The sequence below is a fragment of the Curcuma longa genome, chromosome 11 (genome assembly GCF_044706935.1).
Source record: "Curcuma longa cultivar G26 ecotype Majalengka, Jawa Barat chromosome 11, ITB_CL_G26_1.1, whole genome shotgun sequence".
In the NCBI taxonomy this organism is placed as follows: Eukaryota; Viridiplantae; Streptophyta; class Magnoliopsida; order Zingiberales; family Zingiberaceae; genus Curcuma; species Curcuma longa.
Genome location: NC_133871.1, coordinates 20,614,557 through 20,624,791, shown reverse-complemented (window position 1 = coordinate 20,624,791; position 10,235 = coordinate 20,614,557). Strand labels below are relative to the sequence as shown.

The 10,235-nt window shown below is 38.3% G+C and overlaps 2 protein-coding genes across 2 annotated transcripts; both read left to right on the top strand.

Moving 5' to 3' along the window:
• The first annotated feature begins 3,531 nt into the window (after window positions 1–3,531).
• LOC141838518 (putative serine/threonine-protein kinase PBL3) lies at window positions 3,532–6,934 on the top strand. The gene is made up of 6 exons (XM_074726023.1): window positions 3,532–3,864; window positions 5,002–5,372; window positions 5,463–5,598; window positions 5,946–6,082; window positions 6,209–6,332; window positions 6,427–6,934. The coding sequence occupies exons 1-6, from the start codon at window positions 3,801–3,803 to the stop codon at window positions 6,798–6,800; spliced, it is 1,206 nt and encodes a 401-aa protein (XP_074582124.1). The 5' UTR covers window positions 3,532–3,800; the 3' UTR covers window positions 6,801–6,934.
• A 627-nt stretch (window positions 6,935–7,561) lies between these two features.
• Window positions 7,562–9,466, top strand: LOC141841823 (uncharacterized). The gene is made up of 3 exons (XM_074730019.1): window positions 7,562–7,599; window positions 7,677–7,940; window positions 9,148–9,466. Exons 1-3 carry the CDS (start codon window positions 7,582–7,584, stop codon window positions 9,193–9,195), a joined length of 330 nt encoding a protein of 109 aa, XP_074586120.1. The 5' UTR covers window positions 7,562–7,581; the 3' UTR covers window positions 9,196–9,466.
• The last annotated feature ends 769 nt before the right edge of the window (window positions 9,467–10,235 follow it).

Sequence of the window (10,235 nt, the reverse complement as noted above, 5' to 3'; positions counted from 1 at the left end):
GACAAGATGACCTAGTCAAAAAGTAGCCTTTAGACTACCTAGGAATTATGTTTGTTAAGTTAGCTTATTGGTGACAGTCGGAACTTCGTTTACACTGTGATAGCACTGTACTGAAACAGCTAAATTCTTGTAGTAACTAATAATTCACAGTGCTTTTGGTTCATTAGGAATAATTTTTCTCTTCTGAATGAATATTTGTAGAATAAATATTTTTATTTTAGTTAAAAGGTAAATTTAGAGTATGAATTTCTATAAAATTTTGAATTCCTAATTACAATAAATTGTACTAGTAGATTGTTTGAAATATATTAATTTCATATTTCTGTATCATCTTTGAGATCTTTCAGAGTTCTGGTCTAAAAGCACTGCAGTGTAAAAGACTCTTCACGCTTGAAAAAGTTAGTAGAAAAGCTAACCAGATGTCTCTTTTATTGTCTTGCCTATCTTCCTCATCTGAGGAATAAATTTGCAAGCATTCTTTGCTCCATATTAAATTGAGGAGTAATTTAAGCATCTTTGACTCTCTTTTTTCCCCCATTTTTTGTCTTTGATCATTTGTGATCTGATGAAAGGTTATACTGCCACTCTTGTCTCATGTATCAGCATACATCTGAAAGGCTCTGCACCATTCATCCTATGGCTATCCTTGTGAACCTAAGAACATGCTTAAAATCACGAAGCCAATGTTTTATATTTTTGAAAATTTAGGACGAGACTGCATGACTGCCTAGATTGATTCTCACTTCAGTGCAGTAGATTGTCTGTCTTTATGGTGGGCTTGCAATGGAAGCACAAGATTAAGACAATCATTGGTGTAGAATAACTAAAGTGGATTGAGCTGAAATGTGTTATGATGGTTACCTTGCCGTGTGGAAGTCACCATCTACTGAGCTATCTCATTGCCGTTTTATCATCAAAAAACCATCATCTTCACTGCAGATTCATGCAGTAAAATCACAGAGGTTGACATTTTCTTGTTTGCTACCTAGTCACAAAGAAAACCGACAAAGACTTAGCATCTGGTAAAAACTAGAAAAGGACTTGGTTACTGATTTCGTCTCAAGAGAAGAAAAAAACACACTTTCAGCCATCCAGTTTTCATTGCTGCTGCCTACTGATTTCTGAACCGTGAGACTGGTTACTGACTTTTGCTGATCGCATGTTCCTCTTTCTTTCTTATCAACCTTTGGCTGTTCCTGAGGCAGTTCATTTCCTAGTGAACCTGGTAGGTTAAATGTTATCAATTTTGCTTTGACACTTGGCTGACGACCTTTTGCAGTGGCTATGAACTTATTCCTGCAGTCATCGGTCTGAGATTAGGATGCCCTACTCTTCATAAATTAGATTGCAGGAGAGTATATTGGGACCAGAGACTTTCTTGTCTGTTCTTCCACAAACAGCTGGAGCGGGCCATATGTTTGATGGGGACAAAACTGACATCACAGCTTAGAGGTTAGTGCCTTGTGCTACGATCTCAATATCATGTCCACTACGCTAAAGCATTTCAATGTATGATCGAGCACTGCTTTACTGGTGTTAGACTGAAAAGAACAGATAGAGCATGAAAAGTTTAGCCTAGTCAAAAAGTAGCTTTTGAATTAGCTTATAAATAACAGATAGCTTAGTGGTGACCAACTGTGAATCATAAGAATGATTATTTCTTACCTCATAAAAATAATTACTGCAGGAGACTTATTTTATTATTATACATATATCAATTAAAAACGCTGACATAGGAATTCATTTATGAATCAAACGAAAAGATCAACAAGCATATTCTAGAATTATTTGCAAAATAAATGCACCATTACTAGATCTCCCGTGAGATTTTCAGAATTGCTGTTTATGCTTGAAGAAGTTGGTAAGAGGCTAACCAGATGTCTCTTTCATCGACTTGCCTCCCATTCTCATCTCCTTTGTCTGTATCTCTGAAGAATTTTTAACTTTTAAAAAGCTTTCATGCTCCTTGTTAAAAGAAATTGTTTAGTGATTCAAGTATCTTTTGACTCTTTCCTTGTCTCTTGTATCATCGTACAGCTTAAAGCTCTGCATCGCTTTTGTTCCCATTCTTCCTATGGCCATTCTTAACTTGCGAAACTGAGAACATGCTTTAAGTCATGAAACCGATCTCTTCGTTTCAGAAAGTTTAGGACGAGACAAAGCGCGACTGCCTGGATTGATTCAGTGTAGTAGAATGCAGATTGTCTCTTTATGTTGCGTTTGCTTGCAAGCACATACGAAGGTGTTCAACTCTTGTGATCCGACTTATTGAAGTGAAATGCTGTACGATGGTTACCTTGCAGTGCGTAAGTCATCATCTCCGAGCTAGCTATCTCGTTGCCCTTATTACCCGGGAACTGTCCTATCATCAAGCAGCCATGATTTTTCAGTGCAGAGCCATGTAGCTAGCAAAGTCATGAGGTTGACATTTTTCTTTTTTTGCTTCCTAGTCACAAAGAAAACAGACACAGACTTTGAGCATCTTGTAAAGACTCGAAGGAGATTTGGGAGGAGACCAAGGGAGCCCTGGTGACTAGTTCCCAGTACAGACGGCGTACAGACTTGTATTCATTCATGTCTACAGCAAGCGGGAATAATTTTTTTTTGATAATTCATATATCTAATTTTTACTTATCCGATTAATCTTAAAGATATTAATTTGATCTCATGAAAATTTTTTGTCAGTAAATTGAAAAGTACATATGAGTTCTACGGATGATTCTACATTATAAGTTTTCTAAAATGTAATATGTTTTGGTGAAATTTGTGTATTTATGTTTGTATAGTTATTTAAGGTTAAAAATTAAAAAGGTGCTTATTATTTTTAGCACTTTGTTTTTATAAAAATATCAAAAGAATATTATTTTAAGTAGTTTTAGTCAATTGTTCTATATTGCAATGACTCTGATTAAAATTGTTTTAACTAATTATGACAATTTTAATAAAAAAACCACTATAATTATGATAATTTTTTATAGAAATCGTTCTAATAATATTTTAAATATTTTTTTATCAATGGTAAAATTTATTTTATATATATATATATATATTAAAAAAGGGAAGAAATAGTAATTGAAATTAAAGAAGATTCATAAATGGTATGGATACGGGGGAATTGGGTCCATATCGAATCTAATCTGATGGTTGTCGGTAGAGAATCTTGACCAATGGGAGATCTGATAGAGTTAGCTTATGCTCGAGTCCACTTAAGTGAGATTTTTAGTTTCCAAAATTAAAAAGTGAAGAAAAAAAAATCTCGAAAAAAAAAGGTTAGGAGTTAAAAAGTTTGGAAATTAGAATTGTCAAAAAAAAACACAAGTAAAATATCTAAATACTTACATTTGGAGTTTGAAAGGGAATGATCCGTGAATTCGCCTATAATTGGATGAATATTTTAAAACGTGACTTGTCGGATACACTATTGTAACAATAAAGATAATATATCTCTAGAAAATTTAAAAAGCATAAAAAATATTCCATGTCTCTTTCGAAATGGGAATCTCAAATTAACGCCGGAGGGCCAATCGATATAACGGGGAGACGGCGTATCGGCCACCGTAACGCCGCCACGATACCCACCTCGCCCTTCTTCCTGCTTCGCCTCCTCCGTTCGCTGTAGAAACCCAGACGCCCTGACGCGCTCCTCCGCGTCGTCTCCTCACTCCTCTTTCAGCTGCTCCCCCTCACGCCGGAGAAGCGGGTTGCGAGGAAAAGACGGACCTCTGGGCCGCCTGCTTCTTGTGGAAGCTGGGGGTTTTGTGGATGCGCAGGTGATTGCTGTTGTTGGCGTGGGGGAGGATATGGGCAACTGTCTGAACTCTTCGCTGCGGGTCGAGAGTGCTCACTCGCCTCGAGATGCCTCGTGTGAGTCATTTTCTGCTTAAAGTCGAGATCTTGTTGATGATTACCTTCTTTTGGGGGCCTTTTTTGATCAAACTTCTCGTTATGACCTTGGTTTTCCCTCCTTATTTGGATTTCTTCCATAGTGTGTTGCTTCTTTTGCTTCAAGAAGGTATCTTTTATGGCGGATATCAGTTCTTGGGAGTTCGCAGCTAGCTTTCTAGAAATTTTTCGACAAGAGTTGCAGTTTTGTCATACTAGTTATACATAGATTCCTTTTTGGATATTGGGAGCAAAATTTGATTCATCCGCATTTGTTTTCCTTTTTCTCCCTTGAGGATTCTCTGATTTAGCTGGTAAAAAGCTTGTTTCTCGAGGAAAACCTTTAAATTAGATGGATAATCAATGCATCGCAGTATTTTTAGCAAGGGAAAATGCTTAATATATCAGAGGAATTAAGCAATCAGTGTTTTGATGATAGGATGCTTGCTTCGATAAATCAGTACTGTTGAGAAAGCCTTGTTTTATGAACACAGATGGAATCTGCCATATCACTTGTAGTATTCTAGCTCTAATAATTGAAGGTTAAATATGCACAGTAGCCTTGGCATTACCTTTTTTTTTTTTTCATTTTGTATTTCTCTCTATTGTTTGGTACAATAGGTTTGCATAATCTGATTAGTGCCAGTATGATCGAAGAGTTGCTGCTTATCAGACCTTAGTTGCTTAATATCATCAAAGAGTTGTTTGAAATGATCCTAGCATTACATTAAATAATCAAAACTAGATAATTGTTTGGACGAGACAAGCTATGAGAAAAAAATGGTACAGCATCATCATAAGCAAAACATTTAAACCTTGAGCAAATCTCTGAAGAAGCATCAATAATTCTCTTTACTAAATTATGCTTCATTATTATGGATGAGGCATGTAAAATTGGTTAATTTATATGGATTGCCAATTGTAATGATGATTTAAACGATCTTAACTATATCCTATGTAGTAAGCTAGGCACATTCTTAGCTAGATGTGTATCATTGTTTTCTGTTTGTGTTGTCCTAAAAGGGAATTTTTCCTTGTTTGTTACACTTTCGTTTTCAGTAAAATGATACACATGTAGTATCAAGATTTCCTTATTTTCCCATCTTTCACAATGAACAGATTCTTCAAAAGTTGTTAGCAGTAAGAGAAGTCTATTTTCAGTCTCCTCAAGTCGGACAGCATACTCAATCCCTTCAACTTTATCTGTGCAATCCTTCACTGATAAGCCAGGCAGTATGATTCTTCCTACACCAAGAACTGAAGGTGAAATTTTGTCATCTTCACAGTTGAAGAATTTCACATTCAATGAATTGAGGAATACCACGAGGAACTTTCGATCTGACGGCCTACTAGGAGAAGGAGGATTTGGTTATGTGTATAAAGGTTGGATTGACGAACAAACTTTTTCTGCTTCAAGGCCAGGCTGTGGAATGGTTGTTGCTGTTAAGAAGCTTAAACCTGAAAGTTTCCAGGGCCACAAGGAATGGCTGGTTTGTATCCTCCTATCTTGTCTAGTTCTCTTTATTTAAAATCTTTGTTAAGATTTCTGTGTGTTGACCATTGCTATCAAACGATTGCAGACGGAGGTTGATTATCTTGGTCAGCTTCACCACCCGAATTTGGTTAAGCTCATTGGTTACTGCTCAGAAGGGGATAATAAACTTCTCGTTTATGAGTTCATGCCAAAAGGCAGCTTGGAAAATCACCTGTTCAGAAGTACGTAAAAAGTGTGGTATATATATCATGATATTGCTTTGAAATTGGTCATTGTTTAGATCAGGGGACCGCTATTATTAAAGTAGGGATAATGAACTTACCATAATGCATATTTTTAGGTTTGCAATATAAATTCTCTATAAATTCTCATAAACTTAGTATATTGTTTGTCAGATCACATTCTTCTGCTAGGCAATTGGTCCTACCATGTTCTTTTCTCCTGGTTGTTCTTGCTTAAATGCTTGCATCTGTTATATTAACATTTGAAATTATTAATATGAGAATGATGCCATATTTCAACTGTTTTGAAAAATCTGGTCTGACATCATTTTCATGGGTGCTTCTAGGAGGCGCTCAGCCGCTATCTTGGGCAACTAGGATCAAAGTTGCAATTGGAGCTGCTAGAGGACTCACTTTTTTGCATGACGCAGAATCTCAAGTTATATATCGAGATTTCAAGGCTTCAAATATTCTCCTTGACTCGGTATGCTGTTAGTAACACATGGGAAATGTATTGTTTATAAGGTTGGAGATAAAAGGGGTAAATTAAATCATATCAGAGCATGGAGTATGTGTTTCAATAAATTTCTATCTTTTCCTTCTTTTGCAGGAGTTTAACCCTAAGCTATCAGATTTTGGCCTAGCAAAAGCTGGACCGACTGGAGATAAAACTCATGTATCAACTCAAGTGATAGGTACTCATGGATATGCAGCTCCTGAATATATTGCAACAGGTTTGTTGTATATTTGATCAAAACGTCTTTCAAATAGTCATTCAGATATGTGATCAACTGACCTTTCATATATCTAAAAATCCAATATTTACAGGTAGACTCTCAGTGAAAGCTGATGTCTACAGTTTCGGAGTCGTATTGTTGGAGCTCTTGTCGGGACGTCGGGCCATTGACAAATCAAAGATGGGCATCGAGCAGAAGCTCGTCGAATGGGCAAGGCCTTGTTTAGGGGACAAGCGAAAACTATACCGGATCATGGACACAAGACTGGAAGGCCAATACACGAAAAAAGGAGCCCATGCAGTTTCCTTGCTTGCTTTGCATTGCATCTCTCTCGATGCCAAACGTCGTCCTCGGATGTCTGATGTGTTAGCCTCACTGGAGCAATTGCAAGATCCAAAGTCTACAGTGTATCCGCTGCCAAAAGATCGACGTAAGACTGCCGGCGCATCGCCAAGTCGCCAATGAATTGTAACCTTTCCGTTACTGCACCGAGCAGCAGCTTGATAGGGTCCTCATTGCGATCGTATCGCCAGTCACAGTACACACTAAGTGAAATAACTACTTCATTTAAACTAGTGCGTGTTTGATAGGCTTATTTATTTGCTCGTGTGTGTGTTTTTTTGCAACTTCTACTTCGCATTTGCTGTGATGGAGAATTCATATCGAAGAGAAATGCTTATGAGACTTTTGTGATTGTTTTGTTCGATCTAAAGAGGTGGTTACTCTTTGGTTTCTCTGATTTTTCCTTCTTTCCTTGTGCAATTTTTATTTTGATATTCTCTTCTTCATTCATCTCATTCTCTAATAATAACCATCTAATTCTTAAACCAAACGCACAGTCGCATTTGGATTCAAGTGTCGTTAGCGATGGAAACGCCAGCCAATCTCATCGGCTCTCTCCAACCACCACGTGGAATCGTCAGACCGAACCAAGAAAAACAAATCGGTCAGTCGGTCGGTCGATTGATTCTTACTGCCACGGGACCGCTCGCGATTGATAATAATTGAACCACCGGTCCACGAGGTGGTGGGATCCAACCGAGCCGCACTAACCATCCAACCGGCTGATACGGCCAATTTGTCTTGCGGTTTCTATTCTACGACTGATTGAACCGGCTCAGGGTCGGTTTCATGAGCCGGAGTTGGATCAACATCCCCGGCTTGATGGCACATGGCCACGTCCACTATAAATCGGTTCAACCTGCTCTCGAATTCCAAATGCGCGGAGAAGATCCACTCCACCGCCATGGCCGATTCCAAGCTGGTACCTTTCTCTTACTCTTTCTCGTTCTCTCTGGCCGCCTCTCCCTCGCTTTTGATGCCGGTTTGTTGTTAAACCAGGAGAGTCACGGTGCGAGTGGGTGGATGTCGGTGCCGGCGTTCGGGGAATGGGACTCCAAGAACGGCGTGCCGGACTACTCCATGGATTTCACCAAGATCCGAGAGATGCGCAAGAACAACAAGAACCCCTCCCGCGCCAGCCTCGGTAACGAGGAGGAGCTCAACAAGCTCGCCGACAAGGGGGGCAAGGAGGACCGCTGTCGCCGCAGCGATCCCGCCACTCCCCAACTCCACCGACCCATCCACCATCACGGCTCCCCTTCGGTATATTTTTCTTTCTACCTCTTCCTCAATCCCTTTGTGTTAATGTATTAATTTCAGTTTTCTTGATTATATTGCTCTTCGTGATTTCTTAAAACCTTAAAAAAATGATCTTGTGATTGCGAAAGCTAGCTGGTAATAGTGAACGACGGACTACAACTTGAATAGCTAGGGTTTGTAGTAGGAGTAAAGCTGGCTGTGAGAAGCTTTCTTAAAAAAGGGTTTCTTGAGAAAAATCGTAGTCTAAGATGAGAAATTAATAGCCCAATTCTGAACATTAGGATAGTGGCTATTTTACTTTACAAGAATTGCAGCTTGATATTGGTTGGAACCATTAAAAGAACTGGGGTGTTTCATAACAGTTTAGTCCACAGGGCTTCTTTGCCTCCCGCTTCGATCATGAGCTAAGGTGATTCTGATAAGAGAGATATCTTTGACCATGTTCTTATGTGCTTATTCATGTGCGGTAGGGAAGTAGGCACAGACTTGATGACAAAGGTGGTCGACAGGCAAAAAACTACAGTAATTCATTGATTTCATTGATAGAGATTGATCAGAGTCGTGGCTTATTTACCAGTTTGGAACAGAGTGAAAGGTATCTTCTCTCCTTGATTGATGGTCAGATGTAGAGCTAGCTGCCCTGCCTTTTGTTTTTTGCTTTTTGTTGTGAAATTTATGGTTGGTGGACCAAGTACAGCAACAAGCATTTCATAGTTCCTGACAGTAAAAGACAGCATTTCTCCGGTTAAAAGCTTAGCATTCATCACTTTAACAAAATAAATGGCTCCTAATTATTCTAGTGAATGCCTTTCTGTTGTTTTGAGTTGTACACCCTGGCTATCAGATCAGTTGAGAAAAAGTTTGTCAATCATTAAAGTAGATTTTAGTCATCTTCTGGCATTCTAAACCCTGAGATTGAAAGACATATCTATCTTTACCTATCTAGCAACCTTTTTTCGTACCTACTATATCATCATATGTCAGCTGCAGACAGAAGAAATTTTTCATGAAGTGTTTAAAAAAAATGATAATCCTAGTTAGTCATATTGACTCAATCCCTGGGTCAATAAAATGAAGTGCTTAAACAACTACTGCACGTGGTTTCACATAGAGCTTAGGCTTTTAATCTATTAACTTCCTGAAGCAGACAAAAACCTTAATTTTATTGTGATCTTACATTGTCCACGTTTTGCCAATATGGTGTGTGCAGGGGAGGAAGAAGTTTATGGGCTACTTCCAGTGTTGTATAGGCGCATGAGTAGGCTGTGGCTGTGGCTGCATGCAACCCACAGAATGAAGTTCTGGTTTGAGACCTTTGAGTGGCTTTTGTACTAATATTTGCCAGTAGACAGTGCCTACTGCCTTAATTGCCACAGATTGCTCTGTTGGTCTTAACTTTGATCTCTCTCTCTCTCTCTCTTTATTTTTTTTTCCTTTTCCATTTGACAAAACTATATTCTAGAAGTCTTGAATGAAGGTTGGTTGTATCATGGATTGCGTTCTATTTACGGAGCTGGCTCTTGTGACTTTGTGACAAGCTTTCCCTCATTTGGTTCTTGATATGCATATCTCTTTGCTCCAGCCAGCAACTAACTGTATTTATTGGAAGCTTGGGAGAAAATGCCAACAAGACACCTTCATCTCGTGAAAAAGAGAGGCACATGAGTCATTTAAAGTGTCTTCTATCACCCAGTCGAAGAGAGGCCAGTTTGTCAATTTATGTCTGCCAACGGCCAATTAGATGAATTGAAGTAGCAGTAGACGCTCTTGGCATATGACCCCCTAGTGAGAAATAGATGTGTATAAATGTTTAAGTATTATTTTTTTAGTTTTAAAATAGGTATAGTTTAATAGTATGTTTAATGCAATTTAATACTATTTAAAATATATTTTAATAGTTCATAATATGGTTTGGTTGATTGCACTAGTATGCTAAACGGTCATCTTCATGCATTATCTTAAGTTTGCAAAGCTGTCTTCTTACAGTAGAAAATATGTAAATATACGTTATTTATGGGCAAATGATATGTAATAATATACCAACTGTAAATGGTGAAATATGCACCATACACACACTGCAATTCAAGTCATCTTCGTTAGCCTCAATGTGTTACATCTGATGCAATTAAAAGTGTACTCGTTACTAAGAGTTTTTCCAGGATTTTTGGTGTTCCTTCACTAGTTTTGTTACATTCAAATCCCATTTTATAGTGCCAATTCAACCATAATTGTATTCTTCACTGTACCTGCGGAAGTTGTACTAGAAGTTTGCAAAGGTTTTGTGTGTCTACATCAAGC

Excerpts from the sequence above, each read along its gene's own strand:
- LOC141838518 (XM_074726023.1), top strand. The coding sequence starts at position 3,801 with ATGGGCAACTGTCTGAACTCTTCGCTGCGGGTCGAGAGTGCTCACTCG. Across the intron at positions 5,599-5,945 it reads GGAAAATCACCTGTTCAGAA|GAGGCGCTCAGCCGCTATCT; the intron begins GTACGTAAAAAG and ends GGGTGCTTCTAG. Across the intron at positions 6,333-6,426 it reads TCCTGAATATATTGCAACAG|GTAGACTCTCAGTGAAAGCT; the intron begins GTTTGTTGTATA and ends CAATATTTACAG.
- LOC141841823 (XM_074730019.1), top strand. Across the intron at positions 7,941-9,147 it reads ACCATCACGGCTCCCCTTCG|GGGAGGAAGAAGTTTATGGG; the intron begins GTATATTTTTCT and ends TGGTGTGTGCAG.